Source organism: Dendrobates tinctorius, unplaced genomic scaffold (assembly GCF_039654945.1).
Source record: "Dendrobates tinctorius isolate UK_male_01 unplaced genomic scaffold, ASM3965494v1 ptg000046l, whole genome shotgun sequence".
In the NCBI taxonomy this organism is placed as follows: Eukaryota; Metazoa; Chordata; class Amphibia; order Anura; family Dendrobatidae; genus Dendrobates; species Dendrobates tinctorius.
In genome coordinates this window covers 19,334,216-19,361,944 of record NW_027361714.1, presented here as the reverse complement: position 1 = coordinate 19,361,944, position 27,729 = coordinate 19,334,216, and the positions used below count along the sequence as shown (strand labels likewise).

Genomic DNA, 27,729 nt, shown 5'->3' with positions numbered 1-27,729 from the left:
TCAGCAGCCTCCAAACTCCTGTCCCTTACTTCATCCTTTGGACTTACTCAGTGGTCCTCCTCAGCCACCCACACAGACAGACACACATTATACCTGGTCTTCACCTGTCTCTACTCTCTTTCTAACTTCACCACATCCCCTCTCCCTCTATCTGACCACCATCTACTCACTTTCTCATCCCTGTCCTCCTCACCTGTCTCCCATGTCCAGCAGCATGCGCACCCCTGCAGAAACCTTGCACATCTAGACACCCATGCGCTCTCTGACTCTGGTTTACCACTGGCATCCATATCCTCACTCCATGACACAGACGGTGCCACTGTTTTCTACAATGCCACTCTCGCATCAGCTATTGACGCGGTTGCCCCTCTCATTCATGGCAGAATGCGACATATCAACAGACAACCCTGGCACAATAACACCACTAAAAAGCTCCGGCAAGTGTCCAGGACTGCAGAGCGGCGCTGGAGTAAAACAAATTTGCAAGATGACTAAACAGGCCTACTTCACAACCCTCGTATCTTCCCTATCCTACAACCCCAAACAGTTATTCAAAACTTTTAACTCCCTCCTCCGCCCACCACTGCCTCCTCCAACCTCCCTCATCTCTGCCGAGGACTTTGCCACACACTTCAAAAATAAGATTGACCAAACAAGGCAAGTCTTCATCACTCAACCACCACAACCCCTTTGTATACCAGACCAATGCCCAAACCCCATAACCTCACTCTCCAACATCACTGAAGGGGAGCTTAATCGTCTCTTCTCCAAATCGCACCTCACAACCTGTGCTCTTGACCCCATCCTATCCCACCTCCTCTCCAACCTCACCACCACACTTATCCCATCCCTAACCCACCTCTTCAGCCTATCACTAATGTCCGGTACCTTCCCTTCTGCTTTCAAACATGCCACAATCACGCCTATCCTTAAAAAGCCAACCCTTGACCCAACCACTATGTCCAGCTGTCGCCCAATATCGTTGCTCCCATTCACTTCCAAACTCCTGGTACAGCACATCCATACTGAACTTTCCTCCCACCTATCATCTAACTTGCTCTTTGACAATCTACAATCTGGTTTCCACCCCCATCACTCCACTGAGACAGCCCTGACCAAAATTACTAATGACCTACTTAAAGCCAAATCAAATGGACTATACTCTATACTCCTGCTTATAGACCTGTCCTTTGCATTCGACACAGTTGACCACTGCCTCCTACTACAGATCCTCTCCTCCTTCGGCATCAAAGACCTCACCCTATCCTGGATCTCCTCATACCTTTCCAACCACACATTCACGGTCTCCCACTCCCACACCACCTCCTTATCCCACCCTCTTTCTGTTGGAGTTCCCCAAGGCTCTGTTTTAGGACCCCTACTCTTCTCAATCTATACACTTGGTCTGGGGCAACTCATAAAGTCCCACGGATTCCAGTACCACCTTTATGCTGATGACACTCAGATCTACCTATCTGGCCCAGACGTCACCTCTCTGCTGTCCAGAATCCCAGAGAGTCTATCAGCCATATCCTCCTTCTTCTCCTCTTGCTTCCTCAAGCGCAATGTGGACAAATCTGAACTCATCTTCTTTCTTCCATCTCACAGATCTTCCTTACCCGACTTAGCTATAACAATTAATGACATCACACTTTCCCCAATACCGGAAGTCTGCTGCCTCGTAGTAACCTTTGACTCTGCCCTGTCCTTCAAACCGCACATCCAAGCTCTTTCTACCTCCTGTCACCTCCAGCTCAAAAATATTTCCAGAATCTGTCCTTTCCTCAACCCTCAATCTACTAAAATGCTTGTGCCTGCCCTCATCATCTCCCGCCTCGACTACTGCAACATCCTATTCTGTGGTCTCCCTGCTAACACCCTCGCAACTCTCCAGTCCAGGTGCCGGATCAAGACCAGAGATGCCCATTCCACCAGACTGTCCATATTTGAATGCCACAAAAGTTATTTTTTGTATCTTGCATTTGGAATTGGGGACATACTGTATGGTTCATACAGCATACCAGAATGTGGTAACAGAGAGCTGAAAGATGCTAGCCGTACTTTACATGGGGAAAACCTGGAATCAGGTTCCTTTTAACATAGTCCATCCTTAACTCTGCTGCCCGACTAATTCATCTCTCTCCTCGCAACTCCTCCATTTCTCCCCTCTGAAAATCTCTTCACTGGCTCCCATTCCCTCAGCGTATCCAGTTCAAATTAGTAATACTGACCTACAAGGCCATCTATAACCTGTCTCCCCCATATGTCTCCAAACTAATCTCCCGATACCTTCCCTCACGTAATCTCCGGTCCTCCCAAGACTTCCTTCTCTCCTCCACATTTATTCACTCCTCACCCAACCGCCTCCAAGACTTCTCCCGAACTGCCCCTATTCTCTGGAATTTTTTGCCCCAACAAGTCCGACTATCAACCACATTTGGATCCTTCAGACGGAACCTGAAAACCCACCTCTTCAAGAAAGCCTACAGCCTGCAATGACCCCGCTACCTCCTTCTCTCTCACCACTACCGGTGATATCACATCAGCCAACACCGGAACTGCTGCATCCCACCAACCTACTGTGTCCTTCCCCACCATCCTGTAGCATGTAAGCCTGAAAGGGCAGGGTCCTCTCCCCTCTGTATCAGTCTGTCATTGTTAGTTTGTTTACTGTAAGTGATATCAGTAATTTGTATGTAATCCCTTCTCATGTACAGCACCATGGAATCAATGGTGCTATATAACTAAATAATAATAATAATAATAATAATAATAATAATTGTTTCTATATATATTGGGAAGTGATCAATGGTGCTGATTTCTTTTTGTTTAATTTTAGAGGTCCACAAACAGAAGGCTGAAATCAAAGTAGAGCCCAAAAAGAAAGTTCCTTCTAAAGGTAAACATATTACATGTCCAGAAAACATCCAGCATTGAGATCTATTGCATTTGCAATGTTTTAATGATGGTACGTAGTTTGTTGATTTGCTCCTCCTTTCTTGTGGATAAAAAGTATTACTGGTTAGCAAAATGTATGTCATCTAAAGCTGGTTTAGGCAGGCATGTGTATGCCCATAGCAAAAGTGATCTCGATATGGATTGATGCAAAATGTATGGGACAATTCAATTGTGATGGCAATTTTTCCATTGCTTTTCAGTTTTTAAATGTTTAGATATGAAAATAGGTCTCATATATGTTAAAAGGAACCTGATTCCAGGTTTTCCCCATGTAAAGTACGGCTAGCATCTTTCAGCTCTCTGTTACCACATTCTGGTATGCTGTATGAACCATACAGTATGTCCCCAATTCCAAATGCAAGATACAAAAAATAACTTTTGTGGCATTCAAATATGGACAGTCTGGTGGAATGGGCATCTCTGGTCTTGATCCGGCACCTCCACTCTTCTTACAATCACCTTCCTTCTCCCTGCTTTGTGGGGGTGACACGTCCTACATCTCTTTGCCGAGGGAAGAGCAAAGTACTATAGAAGTAATTCTTACTGCACGTAGTCCACACTGGAATGCATAGTTCCTCCCAGCGGCGTCATGCATTCTACCTTGGAACTCACCAAAGGCGCATGCACTGACATCACTTCCGGATAGAGGCCATTTTTGTTATATTTACTCTTCAGCATGCATTCTACAATGGAATGCATCATCATTTTTATTGGTTTATACAGCACACACATGCAACTTAGTTTTTCAGGCATCCTATTAAAATATTTCTTCACATCACTCAGTTGTGTTCCATGTTGGAACACATATATCTCTTTCTTGCTCTGATCAATTCCATTTTATTAACATATCTGCACTTTAGCTTCACTGAATAGTTACTGGATGAGATAACATTTATAAAGATCTTTTATCTACAGGGTGGGCCATTTATATGAATACACCTGGGTGGGCCATTTATAAAGTTGGGTCCAAAATGGCCAACTTCAAAATGGCCGCCATGCTCACCACCCATCTTGAAAAGTTTTCCCCCTCCCTTACACTATTGTGCCACAAACAGGAAGTTGATATCACCAACCATTCCCATTTTATTTAGGTGTATCCATATAAATGGCCCACCCAGCTGTATCCATATAAATGGCCCACCCTGTAGTATCCCACTAATTTCTTGAGAAAGCTTAGAGCAAAATGTGTCAAAGTCCTGGGGTCCTCACACATGTGCTGTTCTCTGTTCCATACTATGTATGTAGAGATAAGCAAACCTGAACTTAAAAGTTTGGCGTTTTTACCAGATAGTTACTGTCTGGGGCTAAACGCCGAGCGCAGACTTTCCCCGGATGTCTGTTGCAATGTTCGGAGTTCTGGGGGAAGTCCGTTCTAGAGCGAGAGCGATCCAGATTTCAGGTCCCCAGTGTTTTCATTGTGGTTCTGGCTCTTTGGTGTTCACCATAGTGAAGTTTGTAGTGTGACTGTTTGAGGTTGTGGACAGGTATCTTTTATACTGATAACAAATTCAAAGAGGTGCCATTACTACAGGTTATGAGTGGAGGACAGAGGAGCCTCTTAAAGAAGAAGTTACAGGTCTGTGAGAGCCAGAAATTTTGCATGGTTTAGGTGACCAAATACTTATATTCTATCATAATTTGCAAAATAAATCTTGCCAAATCAGACAAGGTGATTTTCTGGATTTGTTTTCTCATTTTGACTCTCATAGTTGTGGTCTACCCATGAAGTCAATTACAGGCCTCTCTCATCTTTTTAAGTGGGAGAACTTGCACAATTGGTGGCTGACTAAATACTTTTTTTTCCCCACTAAAAAACCCTTTTTTGTTATACATTCCTAAGTGAGCTTTCTATTGCCCACCCTCCATTTTAATGTATAGATTATCTTTATGTATCAATAAATTTAAATTTTTATTATATTTTTATTTTTGAAGTTATTCACCTCTTTCATATGTGCAATGTATTAGGTGCCTATTGTGAATACCCACATAGACGTATTAAATTAGATTCATATTGTGGTGCATTTCACTTTTATAACAAGTGAAAAGCGTAAAAATCATCTATTTGGGCAGATACATGCAAGGTTTTATAGATAGTGAAAGTTTTTACCTCTCATCTCTAATAAACGTTAACCTGATTCCATATCACTGAGTGTCAATAATGCAATTATTTGACTCCAGGGATTTAACAGCAGTTAACCTCTTTCAGCTTTCATAACACATATGGTGCAAGATCAAAAGAAACTGCTCAGCATACAAGACCACAATAACAGTTGACATATTAAAAGAGAGTCATGGTCAATGATTTCATGTGTAAACAATAGAGAATTCAATGCAGCGTCAAATAGTTGTTTCCTTGGTCATATATTTAATGATTTCTTCTGGCCTGATTATTTGTTCTCATTTTCTGCTACAGTGGATTGCTATGTTTTATTTTTCTTGTAAGGTCCGCACAAGCAGTATTATACATGACAGTTTGATTATGATCTTTTCATTTATTGCCATATATTTAATGCTTATTTTCCATGTGCGTAAATTGCTTTACAAAGTCTTTGAATAGAATTTATTGATGACAAGATGGTATAGAAGAGTACTATAATATGCAAAAAATATAATAACCCCATTAATGGATCATTAAATATTTTTAAATAATATTACAAAAAAAGGTAATTTATGAAAATAATTGTAAATGATAAAGGTTTCTGTATAGGGCAAGAAGGCATAATGAGCATCTACTTAATTTAATGTATTGTAGTTTACCAATGCATCATTTGAAATGGCAGATAATAGAGATGAACGACTTTGCCTTTTTTCGGGTCGAGTCGGGTTTCACGAAACCCGACTTTCGCAAAAGTCGGGTCGAACGAAATCAGCCGATTATTGTGAAAAGTCGAAGGCCGACTGAAACACGAAACCCAATGTAAGTCAATGGGGAAGAAAAGTCGGCAGTGAGTGGAGGACAGGAAACACACCTAGAGTGCCCATTTTAATGCCAAAAACATCAATTCTTATTCCTTAAGCTTGTCAACCTTAATTTACTTTATAATAATAGTTAGGCATTGAAAACTGGGGGTTATTTGGCTAAAGTTGTGGGGGGTAGTGCTGGCTCCAGATTTTCGTGGGCCCACTGGGCTCCTTTAACATATGACACAATTCATGATCCTTTGATATGGCAGAGAAATAGCGGTACAGTACAATGAAAAATACTTCAATTCTTACATCACATGACTGATATCCATTTTAAATTCTCCAATAGCTCCAAAAACAGACAGTATATTCCTCTATACAGTATTATGGCCACCGCATAGTGCGCCATACAGAGTAATGAGGCCCATATACTTCTCCATACAGAATCATTGGTCCCATATAATGTTCGATACAGTATATGATGAGCTCCACATAATGCTACAGTATATGTTGTTCACCATGGTTGAAGCTCCAGTGTCTTATGGGCCCAAATAATGCTCCATATATAATGGGCCCCATTTCTAATGCTCCAGTGTATAATGGGCCCTGTAAATGTTGCTCCAGTGACTGATGTCCACCTTTGGAATGCTCCAGTGTATGGTGGGCCCCAGATATCATTCTCCAGAGTATCGTGCTCCCCAAAAATTGCTCCAAACCTTTAAAACAATTAAATAAGTCTCCTCGCTAGGGAATCCCTGTACTCTGGACTCCTCGTTGTCCCCATCTTCCATCTCTCTGCACTTGAACTGTTTAGGCAGAGGGCGTACAGACGTGATGTCATCGCGCTCTTTGATCAGAATGTCACTGCCAGGAAAAGTGTTTGGTTTCCGGGGGCAGTATGGTTGCAAAGCTGAACCTTAAAGGAATGTCCAGACGGGCACCACCAGGAGTGGAGCCTGCGGCTTAATTGGACTCAACACGGGCAACCTCAACCATGCCATCCACAAGAAAGCTACACAGATTGCAAGCTTAATTCCATTAATGAACGAGACTCAGGCATACCCCCTCGGTCCGCGTCCAGCTTACAAGAGGGACACGCGAGGCTCTGGCACGCAAGATCAACCAATAACAGGTCTGTCATGCCCTTACGTGTCCGGGGCTGCACGCGTGCCACAATGAAAGGACCAGCATGTATCGCTTACAGGTGCGGATAACAGGCTGAACCTCGTTAGTGATGGGGATCTGGGATTCCAATTCTTCCCCACGAACAAACATTTCCGAGTAAGTGCAGGTCAACCGGAATTCCGGAATTAGGCCTAAACGGCATTCCAGAAAGAATGTGAAACAATTAAGTGTCCAAACCACAGGTGCTGTAGCTTGCTTAACAGCTGGGCTCCTCTGCTGAGTAGCACACAGTTCTTACATAAACAGGTGGCATAGCTTGGTTCACGGGTGGCCAACTCTGCTGAGTAGCATACACAGTTAGTAGGTCCAAAGTATTAAGTGGTGTAAATGCAGTCAAAAACTGGTTCTTTCATAAACAGGCAGCAAAGCTCAGTTCACGGGTGGGCTCCTCTTTTGAGTAGCAAACACAGTTACTAGGCCCAAAAGGATTTTCTGGACAATATGCGGTAAAAAATTATTAGAAACACACACGGTGTAGCTTCTTCACAGGTGTAATACACCGCTGGCTAACAGACACCGCTACTATACCCTAAAACTGTCTATGATCATTGAAAACCATTATTAATGTGAAAAAAAGATACGCTTTTGTTTAACGAAACGTTCCCGAACGGAAACTTGAACAGCCGAATTTTAATCAAAGTGTTGTAGTTCGACGAACGGATCTAACACCGCCCAAAACAGCTAGAATTTGAACTTGGCCAACAGTTCCACTCAAACACCACTCATCTGTAATCAGGAGGCAGACTCAGATGGTCTCAGGCACAGTATGGATTCAACAAGATTGCAGAAAGTTGAGAAAGGGTACAGTATCACCGGATAACAGGTATATACTTTATAGCATAGTTTAAACATTTAAAATCTCCGTGTTTATTTCCAGAGTCCGACAAAGACACTCACAGCCTCAGTATGGATTAGACAGCAACCTAAAAAGTAGAAAAAAGGAAATGTTATTGAAGCGTACACCAGTATACACTGTTGGGGTATTTTTAAATCTTCATATATATTTCTGTCTCAGTAAGACAGTCCAAACTCTCCGCAAGAGGAAACGAGATGGATAAAAGTACAGACATAAAGTCGAGTGATTGCAGAAATTTAGGAATTATTAATCACGGGAAAAACTCCAGGGAGAATTCTCAGAGGTGATGCTGACCCTCAATTACTTTGTGTGTGGAGACAGCGAAAACAGTTCTTTGTGAAGAAAGGTTTGCTGTATCGCAGTACCGTTGATCCCATCACCGTTACTCATCTCCATCAAATTTTGATCACAGGGAGAGATGTAGCCATGGTCCTCACTGCCTATCATGATCTGTCAGGTAACTTTGGAGTGCAAAAGACAGAAGCCACAGGCTTTAGGCGATTCTATTGGATTGGCATCAGAGGGCACATTTAAAAATGTGGGCAGGAATGTCACACGTCTGTGAGTAGGAAAACTGTGAAAGCTGATGATAAACCACCACTGCATCTCATTGTGAGTCGATGTCCATAAGAAATGGAAGCCATTGATCAAGTGAAGCTAGAGCCCGGCCAGCAGGACAGGGCATAGCTACGTCTTAACCATCATCTATCAGTTCACCAAATTTGTAGTGGCAGTCCCAGGGAAGGATTTGACAGCCCAGACTACACAGCGGAGGAGCAGGTAGAGGTAAATATTGCAAATGCTGAGGCCCTGCCCAAGCAAGGGGGGGCCCACTCGTGGGCGTTGGTACTGGCACTGGGCCCCTCATAGTATGCCAGTGTGTCTAACGGTGGGTTTGCACCCCCAAAGTCAGAGACACTTGATTGCACTATGAGGTACCCTGTGCCAGTGCTGGTGCCCAAGAGTCGGCCCATCCACCTGTCCAGGGCAATGGCACTCACACGGTTGTGTGCGCTAGTTAGTGATCCCGGCCATGGGGGGAGGCAACCCAGTTAGGGAGGTTTATAAAATGGCATATGTTGATGTTGGACATTCAGCAGCTGCAAATGGAGGAATTGGAGAAGTCCGAGGAAGAGGAAGTCAAAAGCGAGCCATTTTTCTGGCAACCTATGTGTCATCAGGGGAAGGTGGGACAAAATCCTTTGAAACCCATGCATGGTTCATTTTAATGAAGGTTAGATCATCAACATTTTAGGTCGACAGACGGGTCCTTTTTTCTGTCAGGATTGAGCCAGCAGCACTGAAGACTCTTTCCGATAGAACACTAGCAGCAGGGCAAGCGAGCTCCTGTAAGGCATATTGTGCCAATTCAGGCCAGGCATCCAGTTTAGAGGCCCAACAGTCAAAGGGAAATGACCTGTGAGGGAGAACATCGATATGGCACGAGAAGTAGTTTGTAACCATAGTTGACAACTGCTGTCTCCTGTCACTTTCAATCGATGCAGTATTACCAGTCGTGTGAGCGGTACTTGAAAAATCAGTCCACAACATGGTCATGAAACCCCTGTCTCCAACGCCACTTCTGATGTGTGCACCATGAACACCTCTTCCATGTTGCCCCCTACGGCTCGTTGGAGAACCATCACTGCTGCTGTGTGCTGGGAATGCCTCAAACAAATGGTTTACCAGAGTTGCTTGTTTGTTAGCCAATATTAGGTCAAGGTTCTCCTGTGGAATGATGTTTTGGAATTTGCCTTTATAGCGTGGATCCAGTATACTGGCCAACCTGTAGTCGTCATCGTTCATCATTTTGGCAATGCGGGGGTCCCTTTTTTGGATCTGCAAGGCATAATCTGACATGTGGGCCAATGTTCCAGGTGTCAATGATGCACTGCGAGTGCTGGGTGGAGGAGCACTTTCTGGCAAATCCACATCCCTCCAGTCACGCACAAACCCTGTACCCAACCTTGCCACACCAACATTTTCTCTTGCCCCATGAGAAGCATCCTCCTCCCCTAAATAATCATCCCCATCATCATCCTCCTCCTCCTCTTCCTTTTCTTCCTCCACCTCATCCAGGAGAGGTCCCGGAGCAGACAATGGCTGACTGTCATCAAGGCTTCCCTCCTCCTCTTCCTCATCCTCCTCGGCTGAAGATGCCTGCTCCTTAATGTGCATCAAAGTTTGCATGAGCAGACGCATAAGTGGGATGCTTACCAGTCTTGTGCATTCCTCAAAACACTGAAGGATTTTACAGAGGTCATTCAGCTTTGACCACTGCACACCCGACAATGCCATGTCTGCCCTCAAAGTGCCTGGCCGTGTATCCTCCCACAAATGCATTACAGCCTGCCTCTGTTCGCACAGCCTCTCAACCATATGCAGGGTGGAGTTCCACCTTGTTGCAACGTCGATAATTAGGTGGTGCTTGGGAAGTTGGAGCAATCTCTGCAGCTTCTGCATACGACTGGAGAGTACGGGCGACCGGCGGATGTGCGAGCACAGTCTTCGGACCTTCTGGAGCAGGCTTGTTGACTCCGAATAATTATTGAGGAAGCAATGCACCACCAGGTTCAAGGTGTGAGCCAGGTAAGGTATGTGTCGGAGTTTTGAAAGAGCTCTGGCTGCCACAAAATTCCGGCCATTATCACTAACTACCTTGCCTGCCTCAAGATGTAGACTGCCCAGCCATGAATCAGTTTGTCGCTGCAAGTAGTCGGCCAGTACCTCTGCGGTGTGTCTGTTGTCGCCCAAACACATCATCTTCAACACAGCCTGATGATGCTTACCACTATATGTTCGATAGTAGGACACCTCGTGTGCAAAACTGGCAGCTGCGGATGGAGTGTTCGTGCGACTGCGCTCTGTGGATGAGCTTTCGCTTCTGGAGGAGGAGGAGGGTCGAACGCCTACACCCAACTGTTTCCTATACCATGCTCTAGGCAGCACTGTCCCACTGCCGCTGCTCACTGTGGACCCTGCATTCACAACATTAACCCAGTGCGCAGTGATGGACATGTAACGGCCCTGGCCTTTCCACTCAGTGATTGCTTGAGTGCATGGACAATGCAGTCTTTCACATGAAGGTGGAGGGCTGGGATGGCTTTGCGAGAAAAGAAGTGCCGACTGGGTAGGTCGAAGCGTGGTACTGCGTAGGCCATGAGTTCGCAGAAAGCTTTGCTTTCAACCAACCGCTAGGGCATTATCTCTAACGAGATTAGCTTGGCAATGTGGGTGTTCAAACCCAGTGTATGCGGATGAGAAGATGAGTACTTTCTTGTCCTACTTATAGTCTCTGGTAGGGTGAGCTGGACTTGAGAGCTGCATATGGTGGAACTAGCAGTGGACATGGCGGACTGAGAGAGGGTTGGTGATGGTGATGGTGTTGGTGGTGTTGCTGATGGCCTAGATTCAGTCTTTCATAGCAATAACATTGTGATTCCATCACTGCTTTGCCCTTGGATGACACCTCGACATTTGCTGCTGGTGGTGTGCTAACCGGTGGGCTTACAGTGGGGGAAGCGATGTAGCGTTGCTGACTACCTTCATTCGGAGCAGGTGCACATGTGGTATGTGAGGTTTGGTAGTCCGACCACGCTTGCAAGTGCATGGTGGTTAAATGTCTAAGCATGCAACTGGTATTCAAATTTCTCAGATTTTTCCCTCGGCTAAAGGTCTTTGCGCACTTCTTACAGATAACCATTGCATGATCATTAGGATTTTGTTCAAAAAAGTGCCACACTGCACTCTTCCTACTATGGAAGACTGTTGTGAGTTCATTTTTCCCTTCATCATTGAGGTCTGATGAACTCCCTCCTCTGGTGAAGGAAGGTAGTGAGACTGATTACCAAACACCTGGGCAGCTAGATGATAACTGGGTGGCTGGAATTGAGGACTGGATATAAGGCTGCCGACGCCCTTCTTCCTGGCTGGTGATTTTCCTGCTGGATTCTTGGAGACCAGTCTGATTCCTGCATCTCAAAGCTAAGTTTTTCTGCTCTGCTTTGTACTATTCAGTTTTGTTTTTGTTTTGCCTTGTTTTTTGGGAGTTCTGCCATCCCCGGCCGGGGGTGAGCTGAATTCCATTTTTGTCTCTGATCTGTTGATCTTTTGCTCTGTCTTCAGAATATACCTGGGTGCTGATATAGTCTTTTGAAGCCTAGCGACTTCAGGGCCTGTTTTTCCTATCAGTCGGTTGGCTCATTTTGATAGGGTTTTTGTGGATGGCAGACAGCAGCTTTCCTATCCTGTCCTATGTAGTTAGCTTGGGCCCCATCATTTGCTCAACCTATCTTTCTATCTGTGTTAGTGTTTTCATCTTGCTTCACCGTCATTATATGTTGGGGGCTGCCTATTGCTTTGGGGTCTGCTCTGGGGCAGTTTAGATTTCCCCTTTCTGTCTTTAGGCTATGTAGCTCTCCGGCTGTGATCGAGGGGTCTAGGGCACCGTAGGAACCCCCCACGGCTACTGCTAGTTGTTGTGGATAGGTTCAGGGGTCTGCAATCCGATAGCTGCCAACCTCTCTGGTTTTTCTGGACTTAGCTGGTATTTTGTTTTTTCCTCCTTCGGTGACTCATCATAACAGAAGACATTTTGAGGCCTTGCACGCTGTGCTAATTTGATCGTCTGGCCTAGCTGTCCTGCAACTCTTTTGGTTTTTGTAACCCATTTTTGGACTGCTCCGGGCCTGCCAGAAAACAGCTGTTGCGATGTCGATGCCTGCTGCGGATGCTCCTCCTCCTCTTCTGAGCTATTGGCAGCGGCACCCTCTTCCCCCAATGGATGCCAATCTGGGTCAACAGCTGGGTCATCCGTCACCTCCTCTTCAATGTCATGTGCACCTTTCTCTGTGTCACCATGTACAGTGGTATAGTATGCGGGAAGGGGCACCTGAGTTTCACCAGGGTCAGATTCTGGCTCAGTACACTGCGAGGACAATGTAGTGCTCTGAGTGAATGTACCAGTAGATAAATCTAGCAGTGGCTGTGCATCAGTGCACTCCATGTCAGATTCTTCTTGGACTGGGTAATTCACGATTTGACTTGATAACCCAGGCATGGTATGTGAAAAGAGCTCCATGGAGTAATCTGTATTGTGGCCTGCCGCATCCTTTACTTTTGGTAGGGGTGAAGGACACAAGGAAAGGTGTGGTTCCTGACCATGAGCCTCAAATGACGACTCAGTGCTTTTATTTTTTGAAAGTTCAGAAGAGGAGGCGATAGAGCTGGAGGCTGTGTCAGCAATGTAAGCCAAAACTTGTTCCTGAAGCTCCGGCTTTAAAAGCGGTTTACCTACTCCCAGAAAAGGTAGCCTTCGAGGCCTTGTGGAGCCAAACGATGATGCAGGCTCAACACCTTCTACATTAGGTGCTATTGTGCTTTTGCCACTACCAGCAGATCCACCACCACCACCAACACCATCATTACCAGCTGGCAACCCCCGCCCACTTCCACGGCCTCTTCCAACACACTTCCTCATTTTTGGGAAAATGTACCCAAAATACCACCAGCAATATGGTACTATAAAACAAAGTACAAGGTATATATATTATTGGGGAGAATTTGAATCTCCCTACAGACTTGAGGACGCTGAACTATTATCTCAGGCCCAGTGTAGATTACACCTCAATATAACAGGCTGAAATTGGATGGTGCATAAAATGTCTATATAGGACTGGGGAGTATTTGAATCTCCCTACAGACTTGAGGACACTGAACTTATATCTCAGGCCTAGTGTAGATTACACCTCAATATAACAGGCTGAAATTGGATGGTGTATAAAATGTCTATATAGGACTGGGGAAAATTTGAATCTCCCTACAGACTTGAGGACACTGAACTATTATCTCAGGCCCAGTGTAGATTACACCTCAATATAACAGGCTGAAATTGGATGGTGTATAAAATGTCTATATAGGACTGGGGAGAATTTGAATCTCCCTAGAGATTTTAGCAAGCTGACAATGATGCTCTCAGTCCCAAGTATGGCAGCAGGCAGCCTAATAAGCAGGACTGCTGCACACAAAAGTGTGGAAAAATGAACGCTTGGTAACTGGGCAAAAAAGAGGATGAAAAGTATTTTTGCTTTTAAAAAAGCAGTTTGCACAGCAGTGTGAAAACGGCAATGCAGCTATTAGGGAGCCTTATAAGGCAGCCTAATAACCAACAGAGCTGATGCACCAAAATATAGCCTCCTCTTGCACTGCACACTAACTGGTGTGTTATACAGGCAAAATCGCTAGCAGCAGAAGTAGTTTTTTGTATCTTCTTCCCTGCCTAACGCTCTCCCTACAGAATCAGCAGCAGCTCTCTCTATTCTGAGATCAGCAGAAGTAAGATGGCGGTCGGCGTGCACACCCTTTTATAGCCCCTGTGACGCCACACAAAGCAAGCCAATCACTTGCATGCCCTTCTCAAAGATGGTGGTGACAGCTGCCTATGTCATCGCGCTGCTGACAGTGTGCATTCTCCATCATTGGCTGAAAAAGGGCGCTGAAGCATCATTTCAAACACGACTTTGGCACCATGGTCGCCGACCTCGTGGCCAACCTCACGCTATGGTCGGGTTTCGCTTCATGAAACCCGACTTTTGCAAAAGTCGGCGACTTTTGAATATGACCGACCCGTTTTGCTCAACTCTAGCAGATAATATAAAATCAGATCATAGATTCTACTGAATCATACCAATGAATAACCTATAATGATCACAGCAGGCATGCCAATATATGACTCTCTTAAAAATTCTCTTTTTAAAAGAGCCCAATAGATAAATCACTGGTAACACAGCTGTATTGCAATAAACCCATAACCACTGCAATCATGTTGAGTACTTGTGAATCATAGTTCAGTTGAATTTTAAAAGAATAGCTGATTGCAAATTCCAAGCAAACCCTCAAAAGCTGTTAAATCTATTTACTTATTTACTGTAGCTGCTGAAAAGGAGAAGCCTGATACAAAGACGAAAGCAGAAAAAAAGGTGACTGCCAAAGGTATGTGCATGCAACATATATGTATTTTATTTTGTGTCCATGTGTTTTCAAAGGGAAGAGTAGAGCAAGCCACTAGCAAACAGCTCTGGTGGGATCTCCTGGGAGAACAAAAGGATCAAGCATATAAACGTTACCTGCCTGTTTACATGAACGGACCAGCGGCACAACACAGCTACCAATTGGTGAAACTCTACTGATCAGTGGTCCTTTAACCTTTTCCGATATGTGCCGTACATGTACTGCTCTGCAGGAGCTGCATTCCTGCAAACAGCAGTACAAATATGATCATGTGGGCTCACTCTAAGATCATGTGCGGGTGTCAGTTCTGTGTGCGAGCTGACACCCCACAGCAATGCCCACGATGAGTGCTAGCACTGATCATGGGCATTTAAGCCCTCTGATACCGCTATCAGTAGTGACAGCAACATAGAGGAGCATCGCACAGGGAATGGGTTCCATGCATGCTTTCATCAGGACAATGCTCAGAGCAGGAGCTGAGACTCCTCCTTCCCTGCCTGTCAGACGCTGATGTGATGTTCTGCAGTGCAGATGCATTGCAGAACTTCAGATCAGCGATCTGATGTTATACAGTAATGTCCCATACTGTGACAATGCAAAATGTAAGAAAAAAATATTAAAAAGTCTAAAAATATATATTTTTTAAATCTCCAAATAAAGGAAAAAAGCAAATATTTTTTCCAATAAATACATTTATTTATGAAATTAAAAAATAAACAATAAAGGTACATATATTTGGTATCACCGCGTCCGTAACGACCCGCTCTATAAAACTGTCCCATTAGTTAACCCCGTCAGTGAACACTAGAGATGAGCAACTTTGCCTTTTTTCGGGTCGAGTTGGGTTTCGCGAAACCCAACTTTCGCAAAAGTCTGGTGGAACGAAATCGGCCGACTATAGGGAAAAGTCGGGGGTCTGACTGAAACATGAAACCTAATGTAAGTCAATGGGGAAGAAAAGTCGGCAGTGATAGGAGGACAGGAAACACACTTACAGTGCCCATTTGAATGCCAAAAGCATAAATTCTTATTACTAAAGCTTGTCACCCTTTATTTACTTCATAATACTAGTTACGCACTGAAAAATGGGGGTTATTTGGCTAAAGTTGTGGGGTAGCGCTGGCTCCAGGTTTTCATGTGCCCTGGGCGAAAGAGCTCCCCTTTAACACATACCACAACTCATGCTGCTCCGATACGGCAGAGAAATAGTGGTATACTACAAAGAAAAATACTTCACTTTTTACATCTCATGACGAGGTCCATCTATTTCTCCATACAGAATCATTGGTCCCATATAATGTTTGAAGCAGTATATGATGAGCTCCACATAATGCTACAGTATATGTTGGTCCCCATGGATGAAGCTCCACTGTCTTATGGACCCAAATAATGCTCCATACATAATGGGCCCCATTTCTAATGCTCTAGTGTATAATAGGCCCTGTAAAATGCTGCTCCAGTGTCTGATGTCCACCTTTGGAATGTTCCAGTGTATGGTGGGCCCATTCTATCATTCTCCAGAGTATAGTGCTCCCCAAAAATTGCTGTCCCATCATTGAAAACAATGAAATAAGTCTCCTCGCTAGGGAATCCCTGTACTAGTCTGGACTCCTCGTCGTCCCCATCTTCCATCTCACTGCACAGTATTTCAACCTTGCAAGTGCTGTGATCCTGAGCAAGCAGGGGGGGCCCACTCTTCGGCGATGGCACTGGCACAGGGCCCCTGATAGTATGGTGGTGTGTCTGACGGCGGGTGGGCCGAACCTGCACTTTCATCTGCAGCTTCCTCTTTGTCACCATGTAAGATGGAACAGTATATGGGAAGGGTAACCTGAGTTTCATCAGGGTCAGATTCAGGCCGTGTAGAGTGCGAGGGGAATGTAGTGGTCTGGGTCAATGTACCAGCAGATTCATCGAGCAGTGGCTGGGCATCAGTACACTTGTGTCGCCCCCAGGAGTACGATCGCCACAGTGGCATTACCTTCCTCCTAGGGAGTGTGATGTCATACTTGGGAGCAACGAAGGATCTCTCTAGCAGGTTAACTTATTGGGCGGCGTTATTACCACGAGTCACAACCCTCCAAACAGCGTTCATGAAGGCAAAGTGCTTGTTTTACGTGGGCAGTATGGTTGCAAAGCTGAACCTTAAAGGAATGTCCAGAAGGGCACCACCAGGAGTGGAGCCTGCGGCGTAATTTGACTCAAAACGGGCAACCTCAACCATCCAGAAACAAAAAATATGCACACATTGCAAGCTTAATTCCGTTAACGAACGAGACTCCGTCATGCCCCGTGGTCCGAGTCCGGCTTACTAGAGGGACACGCGAGGCTCTGGCACGTGAGATTGGCCAATAACTGGTGTATCATGCCCTTACATGTCCGTGGCTGCATGTGCGCTACACTGAAAGGGCCAGCGTTTGTCGCTTACAGGTGCAGATAACCCGCTGAACACCGTTAGTGATGGGGATCTGGGATTACAATTATTACCTGCGAACGATGATTTCCCAGTAAGTGCAGGTCAACCGCAGTTCCGGAATTAGGCCTAACCATCATTCCTGAAAAAATGAAAAACTTACGTGTGCAAACCACAGGTGCTGTAGCTTGCTTAACAGCTCGCCAGCCATTCTCAGGCCCAGTATGGATTACACGTGATTGCACAAAGGTGAGAAAGGGTACCGTATCCCCGGATAACATGTATGGAAAGCATAGTGTACACATTCAAAATATATGTCTATAGATCAGGAGGCAGGCTCAGATGGTGTCAGGCCCAGTATGGATTACACGTGATTGCACAAAGGTGAGAAAGGGTACCGTATCACCGGATAACATGTATGGATAGCATAGTGTACACATTCAAAATATATGTCTATACATCAGGAGGCAGGCTCAGACGGTGTCAGGCCCAGTATGGATTACACGTGATTGCACAAAGGTGAGAAAGGGTACCGTATCACCGGATAACATGTATGGATAGCATAGTGTACACATTCAAAATATATGTCTATAGATCAGGAGGCAGGCTCAGATGGTGTCAGGCCCAGTATGGATTTGACGGCCCAGACTACACAGCGGAGGAGCAGGGAGAGGTAAAGATTGCAAATGCTGGGGCCCTGCCCAAGCAAGGGGGGCCCATTCGTGGGCGTCGGTACTGGCACTGGGCCCCTCATAGTACGGCGGTGTGTCTGATGGCGGGTGTGCACCACCACCGTCAGAGACACTTGATTGCACTATGAGGGACCCTGTGCCAGTGCCCGCGCCCAAGAGTCGGCCTACCCACCTGTCCAGGGCAACGGCACTCGCACGGTTTCGTGCACTAGGTGGTGACCCCGGCCATGGGGGGGGCAGCACAGTTAGGGAGATTTAGAAAGTGGCATATGTTGATGTTGGACATTCAGCTGATGCAAAAGGCGAAATTGTTCAAGTCCCAGGAAGAGGCGGACCAAAGCAAGCCATTTTTCTGTCAACCTATGTGTCATCAGGGGAAGGTGGGACAAAATCCTTGGAAACCCATGCATGCTTCATTTTAATGAAGGTTAGATCATCCACATTTTGGGTTGACAGACGAGTCCTTTTTTCTGTCAGGATTGATCCAGCAGCACTGAAGACTCTTTCTGATAGCACACTTGCAGCTGGGCAAGCGAGCTCCTGTAGCGCATATTGAGCCAATTCAGGCCAGGTGTCCAGTTTACCCGCCCAATAGTCAAAGGGGAATGACCTGTGAGGGAGAACATCGACATGGGAGGAAAAGTAGTTTGTAACCATAGTTGACAAGTGCTGTCTCCTGTCACTTTCCATCAATGCAGTATTACCAGTCGTGTGAGCGGGACTTGAAAAATCAGTCCACAACATGGTCATGAAACCCCTGTCTCCAACGCCACTTCTGATGTGTTCACCACGAACACCTCTTCCAAGCTGCCCCTGGCCCCTACGGCTCATGTGAGAACCATCACCGCTGCTGTGTGCTGGGAATGCCTCAACCAACCGGTTTACCACAGTAGCTTGTTTGTTAGCTAATATTAGGTCAAGGTTCTCCTGTGGCATGATGTTTTGGAATTTGCCTTTATAGCGTGGATCCAGGATGCTGGCCAACCAGTAGTCGTCATCGTTCATCATTTTGGCAATGCGGGGGTCCCTTTTTAGGATCTGCAAGGCATAATCTGACATGTGGGCCAATGTTCCCGGTGTCAATGATGCAGTGCGACTGCTTGGTGGAGGAGCACTTTCTGGCAAATCCACATCCCTCCAGTCACACACAAACCCTGTACCAGACCTTGCCACTCCAACATTTTCTCTGGACACACGAGAAGCATCCTCCTCACCTAAATAATCATCCCCATCATCACCCTCCTCCTCCTCTTCCTCTTCTTCCTCCACCTCATCAAGGAGAGGTCCCGGAGCAGACAATGACTGACTGTCATCAAGAATTTCCTCCTCCTCTTCCTCTTCGTCAACCTCGGCTGCAGACGCCTGCTCCTTAATGTGAGTCAAAGTTTGCATGAGCAGACGCATAAGTGGGATGCTCATGCTTATGATGGCGTCGTCTGCGCTTACCAGCCATGTGCATTCCTCAAAACACTGAAGGACTTTACAGAGGTCTTTCAGCTTTGACAACTGCACACCTGTCAACTCTATGTCTGCCCTCAAAGTGCCTGTCTGGGTATCCTCCCACAAATGCATTACGGCCTGCCTCTGTTCGCACAGCCGCTCAACCATGTGCAGGGTGGAGTTCCACCTTGTTGCAACGTTGATAATTAGCCAGTGCTTGGGAAGGTGTAGCAATCGCTGCAGCTTCTGCATACGACTGGAGTGTACGGGCGACCGGCGGATGTGTGAGCACAGTTTTCGAACCCTCTGGAGCAGGCCTGTTAACTTTGGATAATTATTGAGGAAGCACTGCACCACCAGGTTCAAGGTGTGAGCCAAGCAAGGTATGTGTCTGAGTTTTGAAAGGGCTATGGCAGCCACAAAATTACGGCCGTTATCGCTGACTACCTTGCCTGCCTCAAGATGTAGACTGCCCAGCCATGGCTCAGTTTGTTGCTGAAAGTAGTCGGCCAGTACCTCAGCGGTGTGTCTGTCGCCCAAACATATCATCTTCAACACAGCCTGATGACGCTTTCCACTAGCTGATCGATAGGGGGACACATCGTGTGCAACACTGGTAGCTGCGGATGGAGTGCTGCTGCGACTGCGCTCTGGGGATGAGCTTTCGCTTCTAGAGAAGTAGGAGGAGGAGGGTCGAACGCCTGCAGCCAACTGTTTCCTATACCGTGGGCTAGGCAGCACAGTCCCACCACCGCTGTCCCCTGTGGACCCTGCATCCACCACATTAACCCAGTGCGCAGTGATGGACACCTAACGGCCCTGGCCATGCCGACTGGACCATGCATCAGTTGTGAGGTGCACCTTTCCACTCACTGATTGCTTGAGTGCATGGACAATGCGGTCCTTCACATGAAGGTGGAGGACTGGGATGGCTTTGCGAGAAAAGAAGTGACGACTGGGTAGTTCATAGCGTGGTACTGTGTAGGTCATGATTTCGAGGAAAGCTGCGCTTTCCACCAACCGATAGGGCATCATCTCTAACAAGATTAGTTTGGCAATGTGGGTGTTCAAACCCAGTGTACGCGGATGAGAGGATGAGTACTTTCTTGTTCTACTCACAGTCTCTGGCAGGGTGAGATGGACTTGAGAGATGCCTATGGTGGAACTAGCGGTGGACAGGGTGGACTGAGAGAGGGTTGATGATGGTGATGGAGTTAGTGTTCTTTCTGATGGCCTAGATTAAGTCTTTCATTGATATAACATTGTGATTCCCTGGCAGCTTTGGCCTTGCAACGACACCTCAACATTTGCTGCTGTGCTAACCGGTGGGCTTTCAGTGGGGGAAACAATGTAGCGTTGCTGACTACCTTCTTTGGGAGCATTTGCTCATGTGGTACTTGAGGTTTGGTGTTCCGTCCACGCTTGCAAGTGCATGCTGGTTAAATGTCTAAGCATGCAACTGGTATTCAAATTTTTCAGATTTTTCCCTCGGCTAAAGGTCTTTGCGCACTTCTTACAGATAACCTTAGCCTGATCATTAGGATTTTGTTCAAAAAAGTGCCACACTGCACTCTTCCTACTATGGAAGACATTTTGCGTCCTTGCACGCTGTGCTATTTTGACCGTCTGGCCAAGCAGTCCAGCAACTTTTTGGCTTTTTGTAACCCGTTTTTGGACTGCTCCGTGCCTGCCAGATAACAGCTGTTGCGATGTCGATGCCTGCTGAGGATGCTCCTCCTCCTCTTCGGAGCTATTGGCAGCGGCACCCTCTTCCCCCAATGGATGCCAATGTGGGTCAACAACTGGGTCATCCATCACCTCCTCTTCAATGTCATGTGCACCTTCCTCTGTGTCACCGTGTACGGTGGTATAGTATGCGGGAAGGGGCACCTGAGTTTCATCAGGGTCAGAATCTGGCTCAGTACACTGCGAGGGCAATGTCGTGCTCTGAGTGAATGTAACAGCAGAATCATCTATCAGTGGCTGTGCATCTGTGCACTCCATGTCAGATTCGTCTTGGCCTGGGTAATTCACCATTTCACTTGATAACCCAGGCATGGTATGTGAAAACAGCTCCATGGAGTAATCTGTTTTGTGGCCTGCCACATCCTTCAATTTTGGTTGGGGTGAAGGACACAAAGAAAGGTGTGGTTCATGACCATGAGCCTCCAAAGACGACTCAGTGCTTTTATTTTTTACAAGTTCAGAAGAGGAGGCGATAGAGCTGGAGGCCGAGTCAGCAATGTAGGCAAAAACTTGTTCCTGAAGCTCCAGCTTTAAAAGCAGTTTACCTACTCCCAGAAAAGGGAGCCTTCGAGGCCTTGTGGAGCCAGACGATGACGCAGGCTTAACACCTCCTGCATTAGGTGTTATTTTGCTTTTGCCACTACCAGCAGATCCAACACCAACACCATCATTAACAGATGGCAACCCCCGCCACTAACACAGCCTCTTACACCACACTTCCTCATTTTTTTGAAAAATGTACCCACAATTCCACCAACAATATGGAACTGTAAAACAAGGTACAAGGTGTATATAGGACAGGGGAGAATTTAATTCTCCTACCACTTCTGGACACTGATGTATTGTGTCAGGCCAGTGTATACCACACCGCTGTATGACAGGCTGAATTTGGCTGGTGTGTAAAATGTGATATATGATGGGAGAAATGGAATGTCCTTACACACTTCTGGACACTGATGTATTGTGTGAGGCCCAATGTATATCACACCGCTGTATGACAGACTGAATTAGGCTGGTGTGAAAAATGTGACATAGAACGGCAGAAATGGATTGTCCTTACACACTTCTGGACACTGATGCATTGTGTGAGGCCCAATGTATATCACACCACTGTATGACAGGCTGAATTTGGCAGGTGTGAAAAATGTGTTATAGGACGGAAAAAATGGAACGTCCTTACACACTTCTGGACACTGATGTATTGTGTCAAGTCCAGTGTATATCACACCGCTGTATGACAGGATGAATTTGGCAGGTGTGAAAAATGTTATACAGGACGGGAGAAATGGAATGTCCTTACACACTTCTGGACACTGATGCATTGTGTCAAGCCCAGTGTATATCACACCGCTGTATGACAGGATGAATTTGGCGGGTGTGAAAAATGTTATATAGGACAGGGCAGGATTGGAATCTCCCTAGAGTGTAGGTCTGTAAGAACGGAACAATTCCTCGACTTATCCTTACAGAGTCACACCCTTAGCTTCACTGTGGCCGTGATAACAGCCGTTACACGGTACTGAGAGAGCAGCGTGCACGTTCACCGCTGTCCGGTGTATGTTAAATTGTCAAGCTCCGTGTTTTTTTAGTATACGGACTGACACACGCTGTCTCTCTATAGTTTAGAATATAATCAAACAGCAAATAGACTAGACTGTTTGAAAAACAGACAAAACTATAAGGTGGAGGTCTGTAAGAACGGAACAACTCCTCGACTTATCCTTACAGAGTCACACCCTTAGCTTCACTGTGGCCGTGATAACAGCCGTTACACGGTATTGAGAGAGCAGCGTGCACGTACACCGCTGTCCGGTGTATGTTAAATTGTCAAGCTCCGTGTTTTTTTAGTATACGGACTGACACACGCTGTCTCTCTATAGTTTAGAATATAATCAAACAGCAAATAGACTAGACTGTTTGAAAAACAGACAAAACTATAAGGTGGAGGTCTGTAAGAACGGAACAACTCCTCGACTTATCCTTACAGAGTCACACCCTTAGCTTCACTGTGGCCGTGATAACAGCCGTTACACGGTATTGAGAGAGCAGCGTGCATGTACACCACTGTCCGATGTATGTTAAATTGTCAAGCTCCGTTTTTTTTAGTATACAGACTGACACAGGCTGTCTCTCTATAGTTTTGAATGTAATCAAACAGCAAATAGATTAGACTGTTTGAAAAACAGACAAAACTATAAGGTGGAGGTCTGTAAGAACGGGACAACTCCTCGACTTATCCTTTCAGAGTCACACCCTTAGCTTCACTGTGGCCGTGATAACAGCCGTTACACGGTACTGAGAGAGCAGCGTACACCGCTGTACGGTGTGAAAAAATGCACGCTCAGTATCTCACCAGGACAAAAAAAAAGGATTGCTTTTAAAAAAGCAGTTTGCAAAGCAGTGTGAAACCAACAATGCAGCTATCAGGTAGCCTTATAAGGCAGCCTAACAACCAACAGAGCTGATCCACCAAAATATAGCCTCCCCTTGCACTGCACAGTGACTGGTGTGTACAGGCAAAATCGCTAGCAGCAGCAGCTGATTTTTTTTCTTCTTCCCAGCCTAACGCTCTCCCTACAGAATCTGCAGCAGCAGCATCTCTCCCTATACTGAGATCAGCAGAAGTAAGATGGCGGTCGGCGTGCACGACCTTTTATACCCCCTGTGATGCCCCCCAAAGCAAGCTAATCACTTGCATGCCCTTCTCAAATATGGTGGGGATGGCTGCCTATGTCATCACGTTGCCTACAGTGTCCGTTCTTCCTCATTGGCTGAAAAAGGGCACTGAAGCATGTTTTGAAACGCGACTTTGGCGCTAAAGTCGCCGACCTTGTGGCCGACCTCATGCTGAGGTCGGGTTTCGTTTCATGAAACCCGACTTTGGTGAAAGTCAGCGACTTTTGAATTTTTTCGACCCGTTTCGCTCAACTCTAGTGAACACCATTAAAAAAATAAATAAAACCGAGTCAAAAACCAATGCTTTACCATCATACCGCGGAACAAAAAGTGCAATAAAATGCAATAAAAAAGATGGATACAAATATAAGTGGTACGGCTGAAAACAACTTCTTGTCCCGGAAAAAGCAAGCCACCATACAGCCATTCAGCTCTATCAGCAGAAAAATAAAAAAGCTATAGCTCTCAGAATAAAGTGAGACAAAAATAATTATTGTTTCTATAAAATAGCTTTTATTGAGCAAAAATGCCAAAACATAAAATAAACTATATAAATTGGGTATCGCTGTAGTCGCACTGAGCTGAAGAATAAAACTGCCTTACCAATTTTACCACAAGCAGAATAGTATAAGAAAAGAAGAAAAAAAACAATTCCTGAATTCCTGGTTTTTGTCCATTCTGTCTCCCAAAAATCAGAATAGAAAGCGATCAAAAAATGTTATGTGCCTGAAAATGGTACCAATAAAAACGTCTGCTCGTCCTGCAAAAAACAAGCCATAACATGACTCTGTCGGTCGAAAATGGGAAAAAAATCAAAGTGTAGTGAAGCTGAAATAAACAAAATTTTGACATTGTTTTTTGGGAATTTTTTACGGTGTACATTTTGTGGTAAAATGACCTTGCTATATGATTCTTCTTATCAATGCTATTACAGCAATACCAAATATGTGCAGTTTTTTTTAATTCTTTTAGTGGTTAAAAAAATTATGACGTTTGCAGAAATCACAGTGTTCTTTGAAGCCCAGCCACAGACAGAATTTCAAAGGAGCTGCAGAAATGACAAGCACGGGGGTCAGCAGCTGACCCCCAGCTGTCATAGCGACCCATCGATGATCCGCGATCACATCACGGGTGCACCGATGGGAGGAGGTAATGACACATGGAAACGTCGGCATGTGTTAAATGCCACTATTGGAGATTGACAGCTGCATTTAACAGGTTAACAATTGTGGGCAGAGCTTCGCTCCACTTGTGATTGTTAACGGCAGGTCATAGTTGTAGTACACAGCCATTGCCTGCCGGGTATTGGGCAGGCTTGCTGTGTAAGCCTGGCTTGTACACCCGATTCCGACTTGTGACATATATATATATAGCGTATGTCATGAAGAAGTTACTATAGTGTTATGGATGAGTCACCGAAGGAGGAAAAAACAAAAATAATAGCTAAGTCCAGAAAACCAGAGAAGTTGGAAGCTATCGGATTGCAGACCCCTGAACCTATCCACAACAACTAGCAGTAGCCGTGGGGGGTTCCTGCGGTGCCCTAGACCCCTCGATCACAGCCGGAGAACTAAATTAGCCTAAAGACAGAAAGGGGAAATCTAAACTGCCCCAGAGCAGACCCCAAAGCAATAGGCAGCCCCCAACATATAATGACTGTGAAGCAAGATGAAAAAACACTAACACAGATAGAAAGATAGGTTGAGCAAATGATGGGGCCCAAGCTAACTAAATAGGACAGGATAAAAAAGCTGCTGTCTGCAATCCGCAAAAACCCTATCCAAAAATGAACCAACAGACTAATAGGAAAAACAGGCCCTGAAGTCGCTAGGCTTCAAAAAGACTATATCAGCACTCAGGTATATTCTGAAGACAGAGCCAGAGATCAACAGATCAGAGACAAAAATGGAATTCAGCTCACCCCGGGCCGGGGATGGCTGAACTCCAAAAAACAAGGCAAACAAAACCAGAACTAAAGTGTACAAAAGGAAGAGCAAAACTTAGCTTTGAGAAACAGAAATCAGACTGGTCTCCAAGAATCCAGCAGGAAAATCACCGTCAAGGCAGCAGGGTGTCGGCTGTCTTATATCCAGTCATCAGTTCCTGTGACCCAGTCATCATCAACCTGCTCAGCTGTTTAGTAATCAGCCTCACTACCTTCCTTCGCCAGAAGAGGGAGTTCATCAGACCTCACTGGTGAAGGGAAAAATGAACTCACAACACTACAGACAGTAATATTGTAAATTGATAAAAAACAAAAGCAAATAATACTTAAAACATCTATTAGGGACTAAAAACCTGATTTAACTAATGTAAATTTCAGATGAGATATTCCAATTAGGAAGCTATCTAAATGCAGTAAAAAAAATATATTGTGCACAGTCTTACATTATAATTGTCTTTCTACATTTTCGGAGGCACACAATTAGCAGGTTACTTGTTATCATTAGTGAGTATACTCGCTGCTCGGGATTCCTCGAGTATGCTCATGTGGTCTTCGAGTATTTTGGCATGCTCGGAGATTTAGTTTTTGTTGACGCAGCTGCATGATTTGAGGCTGCTAGACAGCCTGAATACATGTGGGGTTGCCTGTTTGTCAGGGAATCTCCACATGTATTCAGGCTGTCTAGCAGCCGCCAATCATGCATCTACAGCGAGAGAAACTAAATCTCTGAGCACATCCAAATAATCGGAGGACACCCAAGCATGCTCGGGGAAACCCGAGTGAAGAGTATACTCACTCATCACTAGTTATCATCAATTCAAAAGCAAATGTATATTTAACAGCACTGAGCCCAAGCGATTTGGAAATGTTAGTGTTAAAAATCTACTGTTCTCATTAATATTTTCTTTTAACATTTTACTTTTTAGGTAGCTAGGGGGGAACATTGCAGAATCTTGATAAGATACTGTAACATCTAAAAAGCTCACAACTTCAGTTTTATAACTAGTTGATGTAATAAAGATCTTTAAAAATATCAGCGTCCCTCGTCTTACTGATATTACCCTTTTATTGTCTGCGCAATTCCTTAGAATATTTAACTTTATACCATCTAACTTCTCTCTTTCATAGGCATCAAACTTTTCCCATCGACCTGTGATCATAACATTCACACTGAGATGGAGTATACTATATATTTCTCTCTCTCTCTCTCTCTCTCTCTCTATATATATATATATATATGTCAGAAAGAGTAAATGTGAAGTGAAAAAAATGTATGTAGTTGATACAGTGTGTCCTGAAAAACCCACAAAGCCAGCCATGTAGACAGTGCTTTTTTTGGTTTACGCATGGATGATTGACGGATCTAATTACTGAGCCAAGGCCATTAGGCCATGAACAATCTTTTGGATTTCTTCAGCGAACACTGTGCTTATTAGAACTATGTCTGCTGTATTTCAGCTGTACCAAAAGAAACACCAAAGAAAGAAAAGGCTGAAAAGAAATCTGTAACCAAAGGTTAGTAGCTGGCATTAATAGCATTTGCTGTGTATACTGTAAAGCATTTATTATTTTCCCATGTTTTTTAGATGGGAGAACTAACACTGTAAAATATCTCTAATCCTGCTCCAATCTGATAGAATGACACACGTTTCTACCATTTATTATTAGAAAATTTTTATGCAGTTTAATGCTCCAAAATTTTTGAAGCCCCAGAATCTGTGTTTCCTTTTCTGGATGGATTAAAGAAATTTCATTGCATGTCTATGTATTGGTAAAATGCAGGAACCCAATTATGACTAATGTACCATTAATTATTTCTTATGGCTCAACTTAATCTGTAAAGAAGAATTCCAAACAAGGTCAGCTGCATTTCCAAACCACTCTACTCCCCATTAAAAGTTATATA

The 27,729-nt window shown here is 45.0% G+C and overlaps 1 protein-coding gene across 1 annotated transcript in view; it reads left to right on the top strand.

The window, feature by feature from the left end:
* Nucleotides 1–27,729, top strand: part of TRDN (triadin) — a 477,806-nt gene that overhangs the window by 200,002 nt on the left and 250,075 nt on the right. Inside the window, exons 8-10 of the mRNA XM_073576110.1 lie at nucleotides 2,840–2,899; nucleotides 14,834–14,893; nucleotides 27,282–27,338. Coding sequence (XP_073432211.1) covers nucleotides 2,840–2,899; nucleotides 14,834–14,893; nucleotides 27,282–27,338 — 177 coding nt within the window. The remainder of the gene's footprint in view (nucleotides 1–2,839; nucleotides 2,900–14,833; nucleotides 14,894–27,281; nucleotides 27,339–27,729) is intronic.